The sequence below is a fragment of the Plasmodium brasilianum genome, chromosome 12 (genome assembly GCF_023973825.1).
Source record: "Plasmodium brasilianum strain Bolivian I chromosome 12, whole genome shotgun sequence".
NCBI classification, from domain to species: Eukaryota; Apicomplexa; class Aconoidasida; order Haemosporida; family Plasmodiidae; genus Plasmodium; species Plasmodium brasilianum.
In genome coordinates this window covers 1270330-1296537 of record NC_090125.1, presented here as the reverse complement: position 1 = coordinate 1296537, position 26208 = coordinate 1270330, and the positions used below count along the sequence as shown (strand labels likewise).

The 26208-nt window shown below is 27.8% G+C and overlaps 5 protein-coding genes and 1 pseudogene across 6 annotated transcripts; 4 read left to right on the top strand and 2 right to left on the bottom strand.

Annotated features, from left to right (window-relative positions):
- Positions 1–277: 277 nt before the first annotated feature.
- Positions 278–3408, top strand: MKS88_004261 (GPI transamidase subunit PIG-U; the record flags this gene model as incomplete). The annotated part of the gene is made up of 7 exons (XM_067217421.1): positions 278–1357; positions 1594–1680; positions 1876–1917; positions 2430–2483; positions 2630–2686; positions 2993–3113; positions 3263–3408. 7 exons carry the CDS (start codon positions 278–280, stop codon positions 3406–3408), a joined length of 1587 nt encoding a protein of 528 aa, XP_067071851.1.
- A 2628-nt stretch (positions 3409–6036) lies between these two features.
- MKS88_004260 (RNA-binding protein) lies at positions 6037–8699 on the top strand (the record flags this gene model as incomplete). Its single annotated transcript, XM_067217420.1, has 2 exons — positions 6037–6115; positions 6823–8699. 2 exons carry the CDS (start codon positions 6037–6039, stop codon positions 8697–8699), a joined length of 1956 nt encoding a protein of 651 aa, XP_067071850.1.
- Positions 8700–9738: 1039 nt separating this feature from the next.
- On the bottom strand, positions 9739–11337 carry MKS88_004259 (protein kinase; the record flags this gene model as incomplete). The annotated part of the gene is made up of 1 exon (XM_067217419.1): positions 9739–11337. One exon carries the CDS (start codon positions 11335–11337, stop codon positions 9739–9741), a length of 1599 nt encoding a protein of 532 aa, XP_067071849.1.
- Positions 11338–12324: 987 nt separating this feature from the next.
- MKS88_004258 lies at positions 12325–18321 on the bottom strand (annotated as a pseudogene). Its single transcript has 9 exons — positions 18253–18321; positions 17456–17513; positions 17152–17287; positions 15977–16757; positions 13834–15481; positions 13295–13526; positions 13005–13118; positions 12586–12684; positions 12328–12397 (listed from the first exon to the last, which is right to left on the bottom strand). Coding segments are annotated over exons 1-9 (3207 nt in total).
- Positions 18322–19712: 1391 nt separating this feature from the next.
- On the top strand, positions 19713–21236 carry MKS88_004257 (uncharacterized protein; the record flags this gene model as incomplete). Its single annotated transcript, XM_067217418.1, has 2 exons — positions 19713–19754; positions 20097–21236. 2 exons carry the CDS (start codon positions 19713–19715, stop codon positions 21234–21236), a joined length of 1182 nt encoding a protein of 393 aa, XP_067071848.1.
- Positions 21237–23645: 2409 nt separating this feature from the next.
- On the top strand, positions 23646–24607 carry MKS88_004256 (signal peptidase complex catalytic subunit SEC11; the record flags this gene model as incomplete). Its single annotated transcript, XM_067217417.1, has 2 exons — positions 23646–23736; positions 24204–24607. 2 exons carry the CDS (start codon positions 23646–23648, stop codon positions 24605–24607), a joined length of 495 nt encoding a protein of 164 aa, XP_067071847.1.
- Positions 24608–26208: the final 1601 nt, after the last annotated feature.

The window sequence follows — 26208 nt, the reverse complement described above, 5'->3', positions numbered from 1 at the left end:
TACTTATTAAGAACAAATATATAGCATAGAAGAAAAAAGAACAGGACACTGTTAAGAGCTCGGAACTAGTTACACCTATTCAACATTTGTCAGACCAAATGCAGAGATAAATTTTTTTTTTTCCTGTATAAAGGTATGATTACTTTTTTGCTGTTTGACATGTTTATATGTGCACATGCATAATACAGGAAACTAGAGGAACACATACACGCAGCGGGTACTCAACACACACGCATAGCACTGAAACAAAACGCTCGCATAGCACTTTTGCACAAATATGAAGCACAGAGGAAATGAAGAATCTACCCGATTGAGGAGCACTAAGAGCAGGTATGTAGTGACAAGTTTGTTAGTTTGCCTGTTCATACGAATTTTAGCCTTTTCCTTATTCAATGTGATACAAGGGAGTAATTACAAATACATTAACATGCTAATCAATATTGAAAACATGCAAAATGAAGAGATGAAACAAAAGGACAATTATATAAGGAAGGGTCATTATACCCCTTTGGAAGAGAAATCTAACGAGTTGGAAAAATATTTTGAAAAAAATAAAAGAAATAATGAGTTAAGACAGTTCATATTTAAAAATGACTCAATGCATTATTCTTTTAATTCCGATGTATATAATTTTAAATATATTTATGATAGTTATATACTGAGTAAAATTTATAAAGACATATATTCCTCCTTAACAGTAAGGATTAATCCGTTATTCCTATATATTTTGCATATCCTTATTTTTAAAAAAATAGCAGTAAAAAATAATAAATTAATAGAAAACATAATGAATAACTACGAATTTCGCTATTATATTATTATTTGTATAGTTGATTTATTAATAGGGTTCTTTTTATTTATTATAATTGAAAAGTTAAAGAAATGGAGGAAATATTTTAATTATGTAAATACGTGTAAAAGAGACAAATGGAGATTAATAAACTCAATACTTTTAATGAATATTTATTTGAATAATCCTTTTACAATACTAGCAAATGTTTTTCTCTCACTTGACAATTTTAAATTATTACTAATAACAACATCATTCTATTTAACACTATTACGTATAAGCAATTTTTCAAATAAATTATGGTCTGTTCTTAACCATTTTATGATCATGTTCTGTAATAGCATACTTTTATATATCTCTTCATTTCACTTTATACTTTCCATTATTGGTATAAACAATTTAATTATTTGTATTGACCAGGGTGTAACAAAATATGATATAAAGGAAAATATAAAATTTTTCAAGTTATTTCTTATCATTTTGAAGAACGTACTTTTGTTGCTTATCACTTTTACCATGTACACTCTACTGATTGTTACCTCATATTACCTCAACTCAAGTTCACTGGTATGTATTGAGCAAAATTTCTGAACAAATAAGGGTAACGCTCCTACATCTTGCAGCTGCACCACGTGAACGTGTTATGGCACGTATGTGCACCCGCGAGGCCATATATATGGATATACTTACATGTATATATATATATATATAAGTAGATATAGATATAGATATATATACATATGCATATACATACATATATACATATGTACTTGTGCGTATACGTATCATTCGCCCCTTTTCAGTCGTTCCTAGACAACACGTTGATTAACGAATACAAGGTACTGTTCCTCCAGCCGAACCTGGGCAATTTCTGGTATATCTTTTCAACGGTAACGTTTCATATCCTTCATCGAAAGAGCGATGGGGCAAAATTAGCACATGGAAAGTTAATGTGATATGAGCATGTACAGTACATGTATGAATAGATATACAAATATACGTATACAAATAGATATACGAATATACGTATACATGTACATATATACATATATATATGTGTACCTCTAATCAAATTCGCTCTGCAGATGTTTAAGGACTACTATTACTCCTTTTTGTTCCTCTTTCACGTAAGATTAAATGTTTATATATACGAAAGAGTAAAACAAAAAAATTATGAAATTGGGAACATACAGTATTTGAAACAAAATGAGAATACGTAAAATAAAAAGGATATTATACAATATGTCCTCGTGGGCATAAATGAATTTTTTTTTTTTTATATATATTTCATTTATTTTCCATATATTATGTATTTTCCATATTTTGCTAATCTAATTTGTTTTAATTAATTTTTTCGCTTTTATTTTAACGCAGTTTCATATCTTTCTTTATCCCCTTCCCCTTTTTTTTCGTCTCATGAAAACACCTCTAATCTACTTAAAAATTATGATTGCCGTAAGTAGTAAGAGAAATTGCTATCATTACACAATAAGCTCTTAGCAACGTAAACCTAAGTACGCACATATATATATGTACATATTTATGTGAATACACACATGTACATAAATATGTATGCTTCTTTTGTAACTGTAGCTGCTATATTTTTCGAAACGAATTATGATTGACTTCTCTTTTTCAGATTGCGTTGATGTATCACCCCAATATTACTATTAACGATATAGTGTACTCTTTGGTACTTACCTATATTTGAAGCATTTGTGAAATTCGCGAAAGAGTGTATAATTGGTTTATCAATTTACACCATTTGTTTTATCATTATTAAGCGTCATTCTGTTTTATCACACCTCGTCATTTATTTTTTATCATTTTGGTTTTCAGCTGTTGCTGGCAATTGATTATGAGAAGACCTTATATACCATTCCGTTTGCCAAACTAGTAAAAATTTAAAACGAATTTCCATGCATTCGTGCAGAGTTTTTAAGTGCATACGTACATTTATACATATGTAATATGGATTACACATATTACTGTTCCCTCCCCTTTGGCGCTTTTACTATTGCGCAGAATGAACAATGCACAATGTGTATGAACGTTCATATTATCTGTCCTTTCGTATCACGTTTTGTTAAAATATTATGAACACACGCATGTGAATTACGTGCACAAATGTATATATGTACATTCTGATGTACCTTTACATGTTTACTTCAAATTATTTTGTGTGCACTTTTTTTTTAACAGCTGATAATACTTCTCGGAAACTTGAATTTATTCTTTGTTACAATGAATTTGTGGTTACGCAAGAATACAGGAAATGCCAACTATGTATTTTTTAACCAATTAGTCGTTTTTAATATAACAAGTAAATTTACTCGTAGATCATTTTTTTTTTTAACTTGCTACATTATTTAACTATGTTTTATTGTAAATATTTACCAAACTTGGTCCTTTTTTTTTTTTTTATTTACCTTGCTTGTTCATTTTATTTTATTTTTTTTTTTTTTTAAACAGCTTTTATCATAACAAGTAGCATAAAATTCTACATTCGTGTGCAAACTCCTATCCCTCAATTGGACGAAGGAAAATGTATAAGAGTATCCCAAAAACAAGAGAAAAAATGTAGCATTTTAAACACGTTAAAAGAAACATTTTTGTAATTCATTTTGTAAGAAGTATGGCTACATATAAAGAGCGGGGCTGTATGTATAATGCGCGGATGTATGTATAATGCGCGGATGTATGTATAATGCATGGCTGTAAGTATAATGTACGGATGTATGTATAATGCATGGCTGTAAGTATAATGTACGGATGTATGTATAATGCATAACTATATGCACAATGTAGGACTACACGCACTATGCGTTACTGTATGTTCCGAGTAGAACATTTTGTATAGTCATAAATAAAAACAGGTGTAATTGTTTATTATCAAAATGGTGCTTCACTCCCCGGCAATACGATCCACATGTGTACATGTGAACATACATATATATATATATATATGTGCATGTATGTACTTGTATATCCCTGTACATACGGGCATCAGTCATCAATAACTAGAGAGACATTTGTCATATTCGAACAAATCGAGATTTTATAATTCTTAAATGTAATTTTAAAAGACGCATATTATTATATTTACTAAGAACACGTAGAAAACTCTGCTCCTTTTTTTTTTTTTTTTTTCTCTTTTGCATGTTTATGTTTATCTATATGAATTATTTAGTTTCAAAAATGGTGAAGTGGAACATTTGGTGCTTTATACCAATAAAATGTAAAGAAGACTAACATATACTTATTTTTTTATATGTTCAGATATAACTTTATTTTCTCTGTTTTTTTTTTTTTTTTTATATTTTTTAAATGTTTCGTTGTTTCACTATTTTTCTGAACATGTTAATACTATTACTGTGAAATGCAAATTTAAAATACTGCAATACCTTTTTTTCACATTCTTTTATTGTTATATATGATAGTACTATTTTTTCTCTTTTCTTTATTTTTTTTAGTTAATCCATACATATGAAATTAAAAAAAGTAGAACATTCGTTAATTTTTATTTTTTCCTGAATATGAATTTTAAAATGTTCACATTGGTAAGAAGCTTTTAGAAAGCTTTTTTTTACAACTTTTTTTTTATTTTTTGTATATGTACATATAAAAACAGTAATAATATATATATATATGTATATATATATATATATATATATATATATGCACATAAAACATTGACAATGTGGGGGGTACCAAAGGGGTTTCCTCGTATAGCATAAAAGTTTTTATTCCTTAAGTGCATAACCTCTTTTTATTTTTGTTGATAGTCAGAAAAAAATGTCAAAACAGTAATCACGCAGTGATGTAGAGTACTCTTGCATAACATTGCACAAGGTTACTGTATAACACGTGTGATATAACAACCCTGTAATAATATTCAATTCCTCTGTTGTTTTTAAAATTTTTTTAAATAGCACCTTTTTAATGCATTATCAAAAGAAAGGCCCCAAACCAGCGGGAATATTGTTGATGTTTTTATAAAACTTGAGGAAAAAAAAGAAGGAACCATGCATACACTCACGAATAGTAAGTATTCAGTATGTATAAATGTATTCATATATATATATATATATATAATATATGAGCGTAAAATAAATAGTAAACTCAATTTTTTTTTTTTTTTTACAGCCTTATATTCAAACAAATTTGAGTGTTTAAACAAAGCACTGGTTGTTGTTGCATTATCCTTTATACTGGGTCGTTACTTTTAATCCCCATTCGAATTATACATACATTCATACATAACTACATAAATATATAAATACATACATACATTCATGCATTCATACGTTCATACATTCATGCATTCATACGTTCATACATTCATGCCTACATACATTCATACATACATTCATACATGTATACAAACATTCATTCATATATACTTAAATATATATATATATATATATATATATATATAAATATTTAAGTATATATTTATGTAGGAGTAACATATTTATCTGTATGCTTAATTATAATGAACATATTATTATAAATATGCAATTGCAAATCAACAGTAAAACGTATACAACGCAACTTTACATTTTCTTAATTTATATTTATACATATATATACGTATACATATCGCATAGCACATGTTTCATATAAATTTTTTAATTTTACCTGAACAAGTAATAATTTACGTTCTACTATTTTTGACAATATATAATTTTCATTTTTTTAAAATTCATCGTAATCATTTTGCGAAGATCATCGTATCGATTTTTAAATAAGCAGTTAATATTTTAGTACTGATTTTTAAAAACAAAAAGCCTATTACTTTATATAAAATAAATCAATAGATATATATACGCGTTGTGTTTCTTATCTTCATTTAATTTTTTGAGCGTTTGTAATTTATAAAATATACATATATAAATGAAAACAATTGAAAGGACATTCATTTTACGTGTTTATTATATGCAATTTTGCTTGTATAAATTATGTAATTTTGCTTGTATAAATTATGTAAAATTTTACTTGTATGTATTATTTAATTTTTTTTTTTTTTTCTTATTATATAATAAAATACTTTTTATAGAAACAAATTAATTTTTATAAGCCCATTTAACAAATATCATACAAATCTGTTATTATAAATAACGTACATTTTCATTACTCTACAAAATTAATACGTATAATAGTTATAACATTACTGAATATCGACGGTTGAGCAGCTACTGTTTAGCTCTTTTGAACTACACAATTACGTTTTATTTTATAAAGAAATGAAAAAAATGGCCCTAAATTTATTTAAAAAGAGCAAACCGAAGGAAGATAAAATAAGCGAAAAAAAAGACCAAGCAGGTTAGTTTATGTGCAAAATTTAAGCGAGGAATGTTTTTGTTACTTCATTACGTTGTTACTTCATTACGTTGCTACTTCATTACGTTGTTACTTCATTACGTTGCTACTTCATTACGTTGCTACTTCCACACGTAGTTACTTCCTAACGTAGTTACTTCCTAACGTAGTTACTTCCTAACGTAGTTTATTTTATTTTTTTTCTCAAAAAGTCATCATTTTGTGTTTTGTTATTTTATAACATGTATGTGCAAATAAGAAATATTATTTTTTTTTTTTTTTATGATGAAAAAAGAAATACTGACAAAATAATTTGATGAGTTTTTGCTATTTCACCAAGATCACTGAAAAAAAAAAAAAAATATATATTTTTTTTTATCCGTGTTACATTTATGTATGTATGCATAGGTGGAATTTTCTATTGTGTATTATTGCGTTGTATTGTTCTACTTTGTTTTATTTTTCTTTCTTTCTTTCCTTTTTTTTTTTTTTTTTTTTTGTTGTTGTTCTCTTTTGTGTATGATTGACATTCCTTGATGTAGTTAAAAAAAAAAAAAAAAAAAAAAAAAAGTACGCCATGAAGTGTATGAACGTTTTAGTGTATTGTTAACCAAAATGTAAATGTAAATGTGTACATATATTTTTTTTTTTTTTTTTGTATGCTCCTTTCTTATATGTACATTTCTTACTCGTTTCTCCGTACCTTACAGATGATGATAACAAAATTGAAAGCAAAGTGACTGAATCTACAGCTGCTGACTCAGAAGCAAAACATAATATTTTAGGAGGAAGGAATAAAAAAAAAGCGAAAAAAGGTAAAGCAAAAAAGAAAAAAGAAGTTGTATCAGAATCGTCGGATTCTTCAGATGACAGTGATGATGATTCAGACGACAGTGATAATGACAAGGACATAGAAGAAAAAGTTGAACCTGTTTCCAACAAAACAAATGTTACAGAAAAGAAAAAAAAAGAAGCTGACTCGGACTCAGATTCAGATTCTGACTCAGATTCAGACTCAGATTCCGATTCGGATTCGGATGAAGAAGAGCAGAAGAAAAAAGAGGCACCAAAAGTACTGGCAAAAGGAGTGGCAAAGGGAGCGGCAAAAGAAGCACCAAAAACTGCGGCAAAAGTATCATCAGCTACAGCTGCAGTAGTTGCAAAAACATCAGTAGGCACAGTGGCAGGAGGTAGTGGAAAGAAAGCAGAGAAAAAGAAGGTACAGAAGAAAAAGGAAGATTCTGATTCGGACTCAGATTCTGATTCAGATTCTGATTCAGATTCAGACGCCGATTCGGATTCGGATAAAGAAGTAAATGCAAAAGTAGATGCAGAAGAAGATGCAGAAGAAGATGCAGAAAAGGATGCAGAAGAGGATACCGATGAGGACACAGACGAGGACACAGAAACGGACGAAGAAGAGGAGCAAAAAAGGCAAGAGAAAAACGTGGTTGGTAAAAATAAAAGAAAAAAGGAAAAAGCAGGCCCAAATTTAGAAAATAATAAAAAGCAGAAGGTGAACAATAGTAACAGTAATAATAACAATATTAATAAGGGTAATAGTAAAAACATTGCACAGAATGAATTAGGTATGAATAATAGTAGTGAAAAGGATCAAGGGGAATATCTCTTAACCTTAATTAATATTAGTAGAGATACAGAAGAAGATGATGTAAGAAAATTTATAAAAGGTATTGTAGCTGATAATTATGTGGAAGAAGACATATATATATATATTATTCGATATAACAATTCTGCTTTTATATATTGTACAGATAGAAAAATAAAAGATTTGTTATTAAGAAAAACAAGTGAAAAATTTAAAGGAATACCTGTTAAATTTTTTGAAAATAAGTATGTCCAAAATAAAATACTTATATCATATGTAGAAAAAAATACATCAGAAGAAGATATAAGAAAATTTTTGGATAATTGTGGGTTAATTAACAATATACATTTTATTAATAATAATACAAAAGTCTTTGTAGAATTTGATAGTTTAGCTAGTTGTCTAAAAGCAATAGAACGAGATGGTCATCTAATGAATAATAGTTATGTCCGTGTATCCATTATGTTAAATAATAATAATTATTCGTCTTATGATAATAATAACAACTATAGTTTTAATAACATGAACAAATTTAATAATAATAATTCTGGGTTTAATAAGAATAGGGCAGGTCCAAATCAGGGGCAAGCAGGAAAGGGATTCGCAGGAAAAAAAAATTTTAATTTTAACAAATTTATTAATGGAAATGAAAAAAGAAACGATGATAGAGGTGGACACAAAAATGATAACAGAGGCAAAAATGGCAGGTACTTCAGCACACACAGGGGAAACTTCAATGGGAACGAACAAACAGAGGGAAACAATGACGTAAATAACGATAATGATAACAATACCAATGGAAACAGCTACAGGCATAATAATGGCAATAATAGTAACAACTACAACAACAACTACAGCAACAACAACAGCAATAACTTTAAGAACAATAAGGGCGATGGAAAAAATTTTAACAGAAAGCCTTTTAACAATTTTAAAAATAGAAAGAACTTCCAAAAGGATGTAACCTCGAATAATTAAACAAGAATAAGCTAGCTCACATTTTCATTTACATATACCCTCTTACATCTGTTATTTTAACGATGATTATCTATGCATGCCCACTTACGTATTTATACAAATACCCATTTGAGAGAATCCAAACATGAGATATAAAATATTTCTTTTTAATTGATCATAAGTTTTAACGACTCTGTAGCGGGTAAGTGTGTATACATGTATATGAATATATATGTAGGTATGTACGTATAAGTGTGCATGTACAAGTATGTATGTGTATATGTATATGTATGTATGTATGTATGTAGGTATGCATGTACAAGTATGTACGTATAAGTATGCATGTACAAGTATGTACGTATAAGTATGCATGTACAAGTATGTATGTATATGTATGTATGTAGGTATGCATGTACAAGTATGTATGTATAAGTATGTGTGTACATGTATGTATGTATATACATGTATATATGTATTTATGTGTATGTATTTATATATACACTAGCACAATTGTGTGTACCTATTTGTTGGCGATTTTTATTGTCCTCTAACTGTAGTTCACATCCCCCCCATGCCCACTGGTGGGTAGCTTGTTCGTACTTCTTGTATTATGTGCATATATGTCGATTGATCGAAGAGTTAGAATTGTATTAACACTTTGCAACTAGGCCAATTATATGTGTTTACATTTTGTAAAAAGCGGAAAAATATATAATTCTTGCACACGAAAGGACAAAACACATACACATTTTTTATTATATGCACATATTTTGTTTAAAATTTAACTTAATACAAAGTCTTTTTAAACTGAAAAATTTAGGCAAATATAAAGCTTTACGTGGACAAATGGTGTGCCAAAAAGTAAAAGGGAATTGTAATATAGCAACTGCTAATTGAGTAGAGTGCTTAATGCGGCTATATGGATACACTATATTAATCCTGCTTCTAATCCTGATAGCACTGCTAATGTTCTAGCAATAGACATACGTCGTGTGTGCAAAACGCATATGGGGTACAACGGTTGGCGGTTGCACCGCTGTTATGCTGCACCTCCTCCATGTTAATTACCTTTTAATTTCCTGCTTCCCCTGATCTGATTGACCATTATGGCCAAAGCGGGCCAATCGGGTCGTTGCTTGTGTTCATAAGTTAACATATGCTTTAAAAGAAAAAACAATTCTGGTCTTGTAATAAACGATTGTGCACTGTCCACATTAAATTGAAAAACATGAGGATTGTCAATATAGTATAGTATATCCTCTTTCATAGTTATAATATAATAAAAAGATAAACCTAAGCAGAATACATCGTTTTTAAAAAAGAACTTATCTATATGTTTGTTTTGCTTCATCCTACTTTTAGATATAATTCTTTTTTTTTTTAAATATGCAAGTAGTTCTGGTGATATATACCTTGGTATTTTTCTTCTCATATGTATAACATAAAAATAATAATTTAATAATTTCAATTTAGGAATAAAGTTTCCTATTAATAAATGAAGACCATTGTTACTAATGAAAAGGTTACTCGGTTTTATATTTCCATGGAATAAACTTTTTTCTTTTAAAAAAGCCATTAATTTTATAATATTAGTTAAATTTTTTAAAATAATCTCATCATCAATCTTATATTTTATATACTGATGAATATTTTCAATATATTTCCTCACATTTCCGTTGAGGAGATATGGGGTTAGAAATCCGGCAACAGTATTCTCTGTGTTAAATTCTTTTTTTTTTAATTTTATTATGTCACAGTAGGGCAGAATGCATAACGTTTCATAAGTTATTTCTTTCTTATTTTGGCCGTTCATTTGTTCTTCCTTTTTCCTGACTTGTTCAGGTGATTGTCCATTATTTGGGTGTGTTCCTTTGTCATCCGCCTCGTTATCTTCTTCATTATCCTCTTCGTCGCTAAGCGAATCGAGACAGTAGCCCTTGTACTCGTATAGTGCACTTCGTATGCTTTTTCCTTCATTAATAAGAGTATTTATTTTGAGATGTTCAGAGTTTGCTTCGGAAAAAATAAATTCTCTATTACCTACTATGCTTTCCTCACATTCCATTATTTTTATATTATATAAATAGGTTTTATATTCCTTCACTTTCTCTTTCTCTTTTTCTTTTCCTCGTGATTTATTTTTACCTGAATAATGATTCCCTTTCTTTTTTCTGTTCATGTAATATTCATGAAAATACTTTTTTTTCAAAGACGCGATTAAATAATCCTCTTCCACGTTAAGATAAGGCAAATCCAGGCGAAATATATAACAAGGCTCTTCTTTTATTATTATATCATATTTTTCATCAATAGTATTAATTTTAGAAAGTTTATCATTAATAAATTCCTTTTTATCATTTAATCTTAATAATATTTGATTTGCATTATTAATTTCTTCTGAAACATTGTTGTCATATTCGAGACCGTCGGAATCGTATTGATTATTTTTTTCCTCTAAATCCTGACATATATTATTTGTAACCTTCAGTAACTTTTCTACTTTATGTAATCTCTTTTTAAAATTTTTATGTACTATATTTCCATTATATTTTACAATATAACTATGACCATATTTGTTATCATATCCTTCATTCTCAATTACATAAACGAATTCATTAGGCCACACTATTTTACTTTTTAGTGAACTCCATTTACTCATTTTCGGGTGTCTTTAACCTATACAAATGGTGTACATAAATTGGCGATTCTACTCCCTTATCCCCTTTTTTATATTATGTTACACTGTTACTATATTACACTATTATTCTACTTTTTTATATTTTTTTAATTTAATTTTTTTTTTTTTTTTTTCATTTAGCTAGCTGGAAATAAGCTACAAATAAAAAAATATGAACAAGTCAGGCAAAAATTGTGAACTTTTTTGAGCAAGCCCCGAAGGAAAATTCTGCTTTGTAAAGACCTACGAGCACATGTAAGATGTACATATAAATAACACGCACATTCATACAGACGAGCATACCTACAGATTAATAGACCAACGTGCATCCGTACTCGCACTCACATACACACACTCATGTGCAATACATTCGCAAGGGCGAAAGAAAAAAAAAAAAAATCAGAATAACACTAATTTGTCTTCGTGATATAAAGTCATTTTTGCGCTATTTAAAAAAATATATATGCTAAGAATGTTAAATGTTAAATGTTAAATGTTTTTCTTTTTTCTTTTTTTTTTTTTTGTTCGATTCAAATGTGAACAGCCTCTTTTTTTTTTTCTTTTTTTTACCCCGCTTTGCTATTAGTCAAAATTATAAAAACTGTTGTTATATAAATGTGCACATAAAAAAAAAAAAAAAAAATAATATAATTACTCAAATATTGAATGAAGAACCAAAAAGTGTTACATAATCTTGTTTTAAAAAAAAAATTGTGCACAACAAAATATGATATTTATAATGTAACATGCACATTAATACTTAAAATTAAAAATAATAAAAGGACAAGGTGAGAAAAAAGTGATATATTAAAAATGTTTCATGTGCGTAAACACAGCTGTGTCTCACACGGCTGAATCCGTATATATAGTACATTTCTTTTAAATGTGTATACAAATATATATGTAGATAAAAGGGTATATAAATGTGCAACGAAATTAAAAGATAAAAAAAATATAAGACTTCAATAGTTAAGTAATAAAAGGAAAAATTCGGGATTTCATTTTGGATAGTAACTTTTCTAAAACACCGCAAAATATGTCCCTACAGAAGGAAAAAAAAAAAAAAAGAAAAATGAAATGAAATGAAAAGAAATGAAGAAATTTAGAAATTTAGAAATTAAGAAATTAAGAAATTACAAAATAAAGGCAATTTTTTGCCACTTCTTGGATTCATTTAATTTTCCATTATCGTAAAATTTTCATTTTTTTTTTTTTTTTTTTTTTTGTTACAGGGAATCCTTAAAATTTCGAAGGATTTTGTAGTTGAAAGAAAGATTATAACAACTCTTCACGTATAAGTTTTTCAACTCTTTTGTCTTCAATTTGTACCTAAAAAGAATAAAAAAAAAAAAAATGTTGAAACAGTTGTGCCACTGACTGATTAACATGTTCAACGGTCCTACATATATTACGTATCATTTTGTGCAAAATGGGGACTAATCAAATAAAATTATTGGGATTTTGTTTTCCTTTTTTTTCCCTTTTTCCTTTTTATTGTTATTATTCATTTTATTTCATTTCGATTTATTTCATTTTATTTCATTTCATTTCGATTTATTTCATTTTATTTCATTTTATTTCATTTCATTTCATTTTATTTCATTTCATTTCGATTTATTTCATTTCATTTCATTTTTTTTTTTTAGTACTTCTTCGACACAGAATATATGTCTTCACTGAACAGATCATAAACAATCAGGGAAAAGTAAAACCGTTTTATTTTTTCCCATTCAAAGCTTTCGCATATCTGGTCTATATTTATGCTTATGAGAATAGAGACAAGGATTAAATGAGAAATGGAACAATAAATTTTTTGTGTACAAATTTCATGTAATTTGGGACAACTGGAATAATTCGTACAATTCTGTACAATGCATGCATTTCGAACAATTTCGAAAAGTTTTATTTTTTTTTTTTTTTTTGAGCTTTCTTTCCTTACTCCCCAATTAAAATATTCTTTGATGCTACGTGTAGGTCGTCACTTTTTGTTAACTTAAACTTTTTTAATTTTTCAATGTTTAAGTCGAAAAAATGAAATATCTTCCTTATATTATTCCCACTGATGCTGTTTGAGGTTACTATTTCTTCATACATGGCGTAATTAATTTTTAACGAAATTTCAGAATTTACGCAAAATACAAAAATGATAGGCAGTATGTCCATGGGAAATCCTTCAAAGAGTATGAGAAAATTGGTAAAGGATTAAAAGAGTAAATAAGCAAATGCACAAATGGAAATAACGCGCGTGTTTTTTTTTTTTTTTTTTTTTTTTCTGTGTACAGTTATACACGTTAATACATGCACGCGTTCAGGTGTGCATTAACAGCCCCAAAAATGGTCAGGTAAGAATGTTAATTTTTTTAAAATTTTCACATAAGACGTGAGTACCTTTAACATATACGTATTGAATTAAGGAATAATTAAAAAGGAAAGCTAAGGAATTACAAACTGAATGAACGTAAGGAGATATGTGAGTACATGAAATAACATCATCGTCCTTTAACATATCGTAGACATAAAAATCGTATTGTTTAATATTTATATTAACCAGAAATAAATATTTTATGAACTGAACAAACAGGTTTTGAAATAAATTTTTATTAAATTGTGTATCTTTAAAAAGTAGTAAAAGTGTAATAAAGGGTAAGGAGAAAAAGTGTTTATCCTCAGTCGTAGTACTAGTTCTTAGTTCAAATGTGTAATTATAATTATTATCACTATTGCTATATTTTCTATTATGCATATCGTTATGTTTATTATTGTGATGATGAATATATAATTTTTTGAACAAGTCCATCTTCTGTGGTAAATCATTCTTCATTAATATGTCAACATTAATGGAGCGATTTAAAAAATTAAAATCGAAGATATTTTGCTCGTTCAGCAAATTTACATTATAAATACGTGCAAACAAGTAGCAGTAGTAGCTCCATTCCTTCTCAAATGGTATAATAATTAATTTATTTTCAAACATAAATTGAAAGACTTCTTTTATTTCATCCACTATAGCACCTTTTTTGCCTACACAATTATATTTGCAATTATATTTGCGTGGATTTGGGGAGTAACAGTTGTTATGCATGTCGAGGTCGCTCCACCTGCTGCAGCTCCCTTCCTCTGCTTCACCGATTTTAAAAAACTTGAGAGTGTAACAAGTGAGAAAATTAGATAAATCCCTTTTGGTTTTAATTAAATTTAACTCGATGAATTCTACTAGAAATCTGCACAACTGAAAATTGTGCATTTTCCTTTTTAACTTGTGTTCCCCTTCATTATGATACAATATTTTTTCCAAATAATTTTTATCATCTGTTGTCAAGAAAAAGACAACCTTTCCATCACAGTCGAGGTCATAATATTGCATATGTTCAGGTTTATCCAAAAAGATGTTTTCCTTAAGCTGAGTTTTACATCCACTTTCTAGAAAATTGTTCAAGTTACTGTTGATACTGTTGTCTCTACTTTCATAATTTTGCTTATTTATATTTTCTTTTGTCATTTGAACAAATTTCCTTGTTCTTCCACATCTACCAGCTATTTGAAATATTTGTTCTTTTGTTAAAAAAGTATTTCCCAGTTTTATGCTCCTAATAAGAATTGTGTGTACATTCAAATTGACTCCCACTGATAAGGTTGTTGTGCAACAAAGACAAAAGAGTATATTTCCTTTAAAGGATTTTTCAATAATTTCTTTTTCCTTCTTTCCTAATTCAGAATGATGATAAAAAATACCATTAAGTATTAATTTTTCTATGTCTACACTTTTTATACTTGCTATTTTTTTTAACTCAATTATTAAGTGTATCCTTTTTTCAATTATTTTATTATTTATTTTAAATTTTTTTTTTTTCAAGTAACAGGGCATAATGGTACTTATGAAAGTTGCAACCTGTTCGCTCTTTTTTTTAGTTGGGCAAAATATCAATACATTCCTTTTGAAAATTAATTCTTCACTTAATATATATCCTAAGTGATCTGGGTCTAGAGTGAATGGACTTTCCAGCACCCTTTCAATTTCCTTCTCCTGTAGATCTTTATAAATAGTTTTTCCTATCTTGTACAGGTATTTTATCTTTTGCAACTTCTCCTTGCTCACGTATACCTTGGCATCTAACCATTCGCCTAGCTGCAAGAAGGGCAGGGAAGAGTGCAAAATAATAAGAAATAAGAAAAATTATGAAAACATATGAAAAAATATGAAAAATTATGAAAAATTATGAAAAATTATGAAAACATATGAAAAAATATGAAAAATTATGAAAACATATGAAAAAATATGAAAAATTATGAAAACATGAAAAAATATGAAAAATTATGAAAACATGAAAAAATATGAAAAATTATGAAAACATGAAAAAATATGAAAAAATATGAAAAATTATGAAAAAATATGAAAAATTATGAAAACATATGAAAAAATATGAAAAAATAAAAAAAAATATGAAAAAATAAGAAAATGCGATGAAAGTAATATCAAATTTGCAGAAAAAATGTAAAAAAAAAAAAATAAAAATAATAAAAATAAGCGACAATAAAATTGACAAAAAAGGGAACAAAAAATAGCTAGCTGCATGACCAAGCAAGGAAATTTTCCCAAAAATGAAAAGTGAAAAAGTCTTACCAGGTCAATATTTGACAACGTTGCTGAGAAACCGTAAGTCTGAATATTAAATATGTGTCCACAATTCTTTTGAATGTATTTAATTTTTGTTAGTAAAGACTCAATGAAAATTCCTCTTGTCAAGTCATTTATAAAATGTATTTCATCAATGATAAATATATAATTGCATTTTAAATTATTTTTAATAATATTATTAATAATAATATTTGCTTGTTCATACGTACATATGGCAATATCTGTGGAAAGGCTATATGAATAACCGGTAAAATCAAAGCTATTATATTTTTTTATATTCAACGATACAGTATTATCACCAAGCAATTTTTCATAATACTCATTTTTTTCATTAATTAACGAAATGGTTGGAAGACTTAAAACTGCTCTATATCTTTTGTATAAAACCAATCGAATGATAATAATATCATATATGATCGTTTTACCCATACCTGTTGGAATGTTAAATAAAAAGTTTTTATAAAACTTACTAGTACCTTGAACATTATTCGTAGGTATTATTTCCCATTTTTTATCGCCATCATACTCATTTATTTCCGTGTTTCGCAAATATTCCCACTGTGCACTCTTTTCTTTCAAAATCTCAAAGGGGAAAAAGAAGCCAGATTTTAATATAATGTCAATATTGTCCATTTCCTTTTCATCAATTTCTATTTCGCTTTTTTTTTTTTTTAAGTTATGCTCAAAATCTTCATTCAAGAAAATTTCTCTTAAACACTGTGCCTGTTCTTTGTACAACTCATATACCCCCAGGTTGTTGTACTCCCTGCAAGGTGACAGTGGGGAAACAAAAACAAAAAAAAAAAATATATAGGGCCATATGTAAAAATTGGGGCACGTCCAGATGTACATGTGCATGTACCTAAATATACGTAGATATGCACGAAAATACACGAAAATACATGCAAATACATGCAAATACACGCAAATACACGCAAATACACGCAAATACACGCAAATACACGCAAATACACGAAAATACACGCAAATACACGCAAATACACGAAAATACACGCAAATACACGCAAATACACGAAAATACACGCAAATACACGCAAATACACGCAAATACACGCAAATACATGCAAATATATATATATGTATGCGTGCTTGTGCACTCGAATGGACCGTTTATGTGCCGCTTAGCAGCGGTTACGCACTTTATGATGGACGGTGGAACGCAATAGTACTCGAAATTTTTTTCGCCATAGTTAAAATACGTTGTATCGCTATTCATGCCATTTACACTCCTGTATAGCCTCTTCACCTCATTTATCGACGAATTATTCCCTGTTTCTATGGAGGGTTATGAAAGTTAATATATGTAGGAAAAAAAAAAAAAAAAAAAAAAATAATAAAAGTAATACATTACAATACATTGCACTACGGTAGAGTACAAACACAATACAGGACTAAATGGCTCTTCTTTTTATAATTTTTCTTTCGTCTTCGCTTTTTTATTACTTGATATTTTAAGCTCATTAAGAATGTCATTATCTAGCTGTACGATGTCTTTGTAGGACTGCCAATTGAGAGTTAAAAAAAATAACTTAAAAATGTGTTTGTTGGAGTTTTATTTATTGACACGACTGTGCTAGAGAAGGGATACATGCGTACATGGAGGCACTCATAAGTACATAGAGGCGTGCATATATAAATGGAAGAACACACACATATATATATATATATATATACATATATATATATACATATATATATGCACACACCGTCGCGCACGTTTGTTCTCATTTGCTAACATTTGTGTAAATAAGCCCTGATAAAGAAACGTATATCAGCTGGTGGTTATGTTTGTAAATTTTTTTCTTGTATATACCTAATCTGAAATATGAGTAGAGTGACACATGTAAACAGTGAAAAGGAGTAATAAAAAAGAAATAGGGAAAAAAAAAAAAAAAAAAAAAAAAAAAGTTGACCATGTTATAGTACAATATAGCATTCAGTGGAGATGAAAAGATTTTTTAATCTTTTAAACAGAGTAAACGAAAAAAAAAAGGAAGAAAGTTTATAAATATGAGAAACTTTTAAAATTGGAGAAAGTTTAAAAATGGAAGAAAAAATGAAAAATTCAATAGATTAATTTTAAGCAAATGCACATTCATTTTGTCACAGGGTCTGGTAGTTCAACGAGTTCGCAATATTAAATTATTACTTTCACTATTAGTATCATTTTTATTGTTATCTCTAATGTTATCATTTTTTCGTCGTCGTCATTATTGATGTTGTTATTTCTCGTATATTACATGCACTGTTTTATGTACTTTTCCTTTTAACCTTCTATGGCATATCAGTGGATTTGCTCTTTTTTCCATTTTGTTTTGCTTTAGGGTAAGCGTGGTCATATTACATAACGGACAACAAAAAAAAAAAAATAAAATACGGAAAAGCGGTAATACGGCAATGCGGTAATACGGTAATGCGGTAATACGGTAATGCGGTAATACGGTAATGCGGTAATACGGCAATGCGGTAATACGGTAATGCGGTAATACGGCAATGCGGTAATACGGCAATGCGGTAATACGGCAATGAGGTAATACAAAAAAAAAGGACAAATTAACATATAATAAAACAAAAAAAAAAAAAAAAAATTCCTATCCATTTAACTAATTTTTTACTATCGTGTAAAGTACTTCTTCCAAGAATACTTGAACCAAATGCGCGCATTTATCACTTACTGTGTGTACAAGCGGAATGTACTAACTTCTAATCACCAGCTGCTGGATGCACAATATTACATGAGTAAAAAACATATAATGTTACATGTCTTTTTTTTCTTTTTTTGCAGTTTATTCTTTTGCTTTAAATCGTAATTTCGACATGTTCACTTTAAATTTAAATTATTTCTGCGTAGACATGATTTTTACAACTTCGGACATTGCATTAAGGGCCCCACGATACTATATGTACGCGCACGTATGTAAAAATATATATAAACATATATATATATATAAATACTAATATATATATAATTACTCACGTATGTATATGCGGCATTTACTGTGCACTGTACTACCCCGATGGTGCATTTATTTTACTCATTCAAATTATAAATGGAAAATGCTCCTTTAGAGGAGTTACAAAAAAAAGTTTTCATTTTACGCGCGATTTGTATGAGCATAAACATACATACGTACATACATATACTTATACATATACATATATTTATACATATACATATATTTATACATATACATATATTTATACATATACATATATTTATACATATACATATATTTATACATATACATACATATATATAATATTGATGGAAGGATGCCATTATGTCAAAACACTACATTTATTTATCTTTATTTTTTTTATTTTATTTTTTTTTTTTTTTCCTGTTGAGGGAGCCCTCTCTGTGGAGAAGAGCACGATGAAATAAAAAAAAAAAAAAAAAAAAAAAAAAAAGAAAAAAGAAAATAATATATATGTACAATAATGTAATACCTTTGAGTTTCTTTTTTTTTCTTTTTTTTTTTTTTTTTTTTTTTTTTTTTTTTTTTTTTTTTTTTTTTTTTTTTTTTTTTTTTTTTTTTTTTTTTTTTTTTTTTTGTTTTCTTTGCCATATAAAACAAGAAAAAAAAACTTAGGAATGATGAAAGAATATTAACAAATACAAGTTTATCTTTCGAATAAGATTATTCCTTTTTTTGGGGGGACGAAGAATAGAAGATATGTAAGAAAATAAGAAGCACAAATGAGAACAAATAAAGATGAAAATATTGAACCCAACGCAATGGTATTTTTGCAAAATTACGATATACGCACAAAACACGTTACATGAGATTAACTGATGTATAACTATTTTTTTTTTTTTTTTTCTTACGAAGCTTTTTCTGTTTTGTGAAAAGAAAGGCAAAACGGAATTGCAGTTTTGTGGATGTTGAGTGTTTAAGCTAGTGGGGTGTACATTACAGTGTGCAATTGTAATCTGTTTTATTTAAAATTATTTTGTTCCTACATTTGTTCCTACACTAATCTGTACGTTAATCTGTACGTTAATCTGTACGCTAATCTGTACTATTATTGATATACCTTTCTGTATATTTTTTTTTTTTATTTTTTTTTGGTACCCCCTTAGGACAACTATGAGAACAACGCCAAGACTTCCTTTTTTGACGATGCCATTTCAATCGAATCGAAGAAGGAGGTAGATTATGAACTTTTAAGGAGTACCAAAAATGTAGATACAATAAATGATATAAAAATATGTAACATAAACGTTAACAACGAAATGGAGTCAGCTATGTTCATACACTTGAAGAAAAGAAAAACAACTAGTGTAAATGATAAGTACTACTCCTTGAAATTCCCTAAATTTATAGATGTATGTACAGATATAAAAAGAGGCGGAGAAAGGGAAATGAATATCAGGGATACTAAATATGATACTAAAGGTAAAGATGGAGATCAAATCGATGATGCAATTGATTACAAAAATGATCATACAATCGATCGTAGTGGAAGTATGATTAGCTCCAGAGGAACACGACACTCGATCGAAGTAACACATTCGAACAAAAAAACTAGCTCTATTGTAACCTGGAGTTTCGAGGAAGATTTATGTAATAAAATACAAATTAAAAAAAATTCAAAAAAAATTTACAAAAAAAAGGAACAGGAATATTCTTTTAAAGGAGAATGCAAAAATAAATGCATAACTAGTGAAGATGAAATGTGTGCAAACAAACTACAGAAAGAGGAAGATCTAAAAAATTCAATTTTATCAAAATGGAATACTATGTTATCGGATAGAATAAAAAATAATCCTGAACAAGACAATATGTCCGACTGCCTTACTGATGAATGTATGTCTGACTTTTCCAATATGGAAGAATTTTATAAAAAATATGAAATAGACTATAACAGTGATGATGACATTATGAGTGTTTCAAGTAATGAATCAAATGAACATATCAAAAATGTTTGTAGAAATTTACATTGCTTAGAGACGAATTCATTTATTGTTCAGTATGATGATGGTAAATCCATTTTTTTTGTTAATGAAAAACCATTTATTTTAGAAGAAGACAGTGAAATTAATTATTTAGTTGAAAGCACAAATGATACTGTTATGCCCATACATTGTAAACTTGAAAAAAAATTTTTTATTAAATCTATTGCTAAAGAGGAGCATATTAGTCCATCAGATTTAAAGCTCAAGAAGGATGATATATACTACTCACTCAACGATGCAAAGTTGGATAAACTTAAAACATGAGAGCGGAAGGGGGAGTTCCCAAATTTATGTAAAAGGGAGGAAAAAAAAATGATAAAAAGAATAACAAAATGAATGACAAAATGAATGACAAAATGAGTGATAAATAGAATGATAAATAGAATGACAAAATGAGTGATAAATAGAATGATAAATAGAATGATAAATAGAATGACAGAATGAATGATAAATAGAATGATAAATAGAATGACAAAATGAATGATAAATAGAATGATAAATAGAATGACAAAATGAATGATAAATAGAATGATAAATAGAATGACAAAATGAATGATAAATAGAATGATAAATAGAATGACAAAATGAATGATAAATAGAATGATAAATAGAATGACAAAATGAATGATAAATCAAATGGGTATATTAAGTCTTAATAATTCCCATTTTCAAAAAGGGTTATTTCGAAGAGGGGGGGAAAATGGAAAAAATGTTTTTACCAGCACAGTGCATGTTGTACACATGAACATCCACCTCAGGAACAGAGGATATTATATGCGCATTTTTCTACACCTTTCCGTTCAGCAGTATTTTGGTATATCATATTACACTCTACCAGATTACATTACATTATATTATGTAGTATGACTTTTTGTTTCGTTACGCTCTTTTCTTTCGTTTTTTCGTCCATTCATTAGTTCATTCATTATTTAATTTCTTTTTTTTTTTTTTTTTTCTTTCTTCCTTTTCTTTGATGTTCAATTTTCCCTTTTAATTAATAGGGGGAACCACCTAGGTTGAGTAACATGAACAGTTCAGAAAAATAAATTAAAATTATTTCAGTAATATAAATGCAGCTAAATTACAGTTAAAATCTCTTTTTTTTCGTTTTTACATATTATGACAGCTTTTCCCTTTAACGTATTATTGCATTGTTTTATTTTTATTTTTTTTTAATTTTGTTTTTGTAATGCTGACTATGCACGAACATTATTAAATGGTGTACCATTTGCTTTTCTAGCTCTTGATGTAATTATGTTAACATATTGACCTTAAAAAAAGATATACTTCAGAGGGTTATTCAAAATTTTAACAGATTTCACGTTTCCACAAAAATTTATCACCTGAATATGCATATATTTACTTATTCATTTGTATTTATATTTTTTTTTTCAATTTACGCACATTAAGCGAAATGCTACGGTTTTTTCCAAAATCGTGTTGCTGCTAATGGGGCGCGTGGGAAACATGGCTACTTGCCCCTCACACACACAGACATACACATACATATATATATAAAATTATGAGTGTATACATATACAATATTATACACATATTAGGAAAGATAAATTTCTCTTAGCACTTACCTAGACACACCAGGAATTAAAGTCCATTTTTCTTATTTGTTCGTACAGCTCTTTTATCGTATGGGAGCCATATAATTCATATTCGCATTTATGCCCTTATAAAAACTTTTAGCCACTTACAGATCTACCATGATATTTTTATAGTCATTTTTAAAAAAATTATAAGAAAACAAATGGGTATACAACTCAATCAGTTATAGTGTTAACAGAAAAATTTTAATTAGTTTACTATTTACATGTGTATACTCTTTTCGTTAATTTTACAATCTCTAAAAAATGTTCAAGCGGCTGGGGAAAAAAATAACAAAAAAAAAAAAAAAAAAAAAAAAATAATAATAATAATAATAACGATAGCGATAACGATAACGATAACGATAACGATAATAAATTTTCATGCTCGTTTAGTTTTACGCAGAGTGTAACGTTTGCCTCGTTTTTAGTTTCATTTCCTAAAATGAACATAAAACAAGGTAAAACCCCTATCAGTAATAAACGTAAAAATGACTATACACAGTGAATAGTAAATAAAAAAAAAAAAAAAATTAACAAGTAAAAAGGGAATTCACAGTAAGCAAATGTACACAACATATTAAATATATGTATTTATATTTATACCCGTGTATGCATATAGGAATGCTTACAAGTATATCCACACAAATGTAACAACAGTTCTAGGCTTTAATGAATATATATTTCAAGAAAAGGCTCGCTGTTCATAATTAAAAAAAAAAAAAAAAAAAGCTATAAGCTATTACATTTTTTTGTTTTTTCATATATTCCCAAAAGAAAAAAAACGAAATGACGTGAAAAATATAAATGAATTTTCAATTTACAGTTAATTTCGTTTTTATATTTTTTTCCCCTCTAACTTTTTCCTTATAAAATATTTTTTATTTAGTTAAGTTTGCATTTTATTTTGAAACTATTTCATTTAATCTAGCGTTTGTTCGTAAGCCAGAAGAGTTAAGAGAGTAAAAAGTTGTGTAGTTTGTTATCCCATTATTTGATACGTCCCACATATTATATACGTATATATACATATACACACATACATTTGGGCATATGTATTGATAAAATAACACATACTATGGATTTCCTAAAAGAGCAATATAACTCATTACTGATAGATATTAAGAAGACTTTTAGAAATCCAAGAGATGGAATATCTCACATTTTAAGTATAGTATGTTTGTTGCTAAATGCGTTGATGATTTGGAAACTCTTGGTCGTACTCACAGGTTAATTAAATCACTGTGTTGTACATTGCACATATTATACATGGGCTCATGTGCTCATGTGTTCATGCGTTTATATGTTCATGCGTTTATGTGTTCATGCGTTTATGTGTTCGTGTGCACATGTTTATATAACCAACTGTTGGTTTCAATTTTTTATTTTACTCCATTTTGTATCATTTTTTAACGCATTCTATTTCTGCGCTATAAATTTCTTGGTCATTTTATCCCACTTTTTTTCTCATTTTGTTTTATTTCTTCCCTTTTTTGACCTACTTTCAATTCTTTTAACATTGTGACGTACCAATAATATTTTGGAAAATATGTATTGTTCATAATTTTTTTTGCAAAAATGTATGAATCGTTCATATAAAAATGGAAAAACGGCTTTGCTTTTTATTTTAATATAGGTTGCGATTCTCCAGTTGTTGTGGTATTAAGTGGTAGTATGGAGCCAGGATATTATAGGGGTGATACTTTAGCATTATATCATCCACCAAACATCCACGCTGGGGATGTTGTAGTATATCAAATTAATGGAAGAGATATACCAATTGTTCACAGGATTTTAAATATGCACTTATCAGAAAACAATAAATTTCATATATTATCAAAAGGAGATAATAATAATATTGATGATAGAGGTTTGTATGAACATAATCAATACTGGCTGGAAAACGAGCATGTACTTGGTCTTTCAGTTGGTTATGCACCATATATAGGTATACTGACTATATGGGTTAATGAATATCCAGTTATGAAATGGGGAATTGTGAGTGTTATGTTATTTATGATACTACTGGGGTATGAATAAATATATATTAAGATTGAAGAACTATTTAATGTTTTTTTTTTTTTTTTTTTTTTTTTTTACCTGAACGTTCAGGACAAATGCTATAAATGTGTATGTATATATATATATATATATATATATATAGATAGATATATAGATGTATATTTTTTTTTTCACCGTTCATTTGCTACAACTTGGTGGTTATCTATTTTTAATTTTTTTTATTTTTTTTGGTTCTTTATATATGTTTTATTACATTTTTTTTTAATGGTATATTTTTGTACGTCTTTTTATTTTATAACACACTTTTTTTTGGCTTTACTTAAAATTAAATAATTAAGAAATGTGTGCTTCGTTAAAAGTTTTTTTTAAAAATGGAGAAGATTGAAAAAATGGAAAAAATGGGGAAAATGGGAAAAAAAAACTTTTTAATATTTCATCGAATTTTTGGTTATATTTTGAACAATTGATTTTCTTACCCATTCTTTTTCTTTTTTTTTTTTGTCTTCATGAACGTATACATAAAACAAAGGTAAAAAGATAATCAAAATTAAAAACTTCATAGAAGACACTTAAGTTGTTGACTATATAACACGCGGTTATAACACATTTGAAAAAGTATCTGCTGTTGTAGTTCATATGCAGCCTTATACAACCTATTTTTCTTATTAGAGAAGGACTTCCATAATATACTTAACTCTACGTGTTATGTATGCCACGAGTGCACATTAAAAAATAATATATAATAAAATAAAACGAATGTTTCGTAGTAACCTTTATATATGTCAAAAATATGTTCATATGATAATACTTATTTTCAGAGATATCAAATTTTTCAAATATGCATAAATAAAAATTGATATTTTGTTATATATATATTATTTTTTTTTTTTTTCCAATGTATCTACAAATCATGTATAGTGATTTTTAAAATGATACGGAAACGCGTACTTTGATTTGAACAGTATAAACATAAAAAAAAAAAAAAAATATAATATAATATATATATATATATATATATATATATTATATAATATATATATATATATACATACATACATTTGTGCAGTATGGACATACGTACAAGCCTATTCACTTTGAATCCTTTTTATTTTTACAGTTAAATAATTGGAAAGATTCAAAGAAATGCTTCATATTGAATTTTGAAAGTTTTGTCCATTTTATTTTTAAAATGTCTTTTGTAAAATTGTTCTTATAGCAATACGTACGCATGAACCTATATATATAAACATACATATATGTAACTTTACTGACAACTTTTTTTTTCTGTTTTTTATTGTTACATTAATAAGAAGAAATTGTTCATTTCTAAATGTTCCACGGTTTCCTAGCTGTAATCATGGCATCTCCATGATAATAAGTGAGCATATTAAGCAAACGCAAATTACCTTTTTCCAATTTTTTTAAAATAATTTTTACATGTTTGTAATTGTAAATCTGTTGGGATTATAATAGTTACTCTTAAAAGACAATTATTGTTATAACTGTGTGCCTACCCACACGCAGGTAAAAATGTATGAGTCTCCTTAATTTCTTCCATTTACCATTTTGTCCTCTAATTATTTTGCCATTTTGTCCTCTAATTATTTTTCCATTTTGTC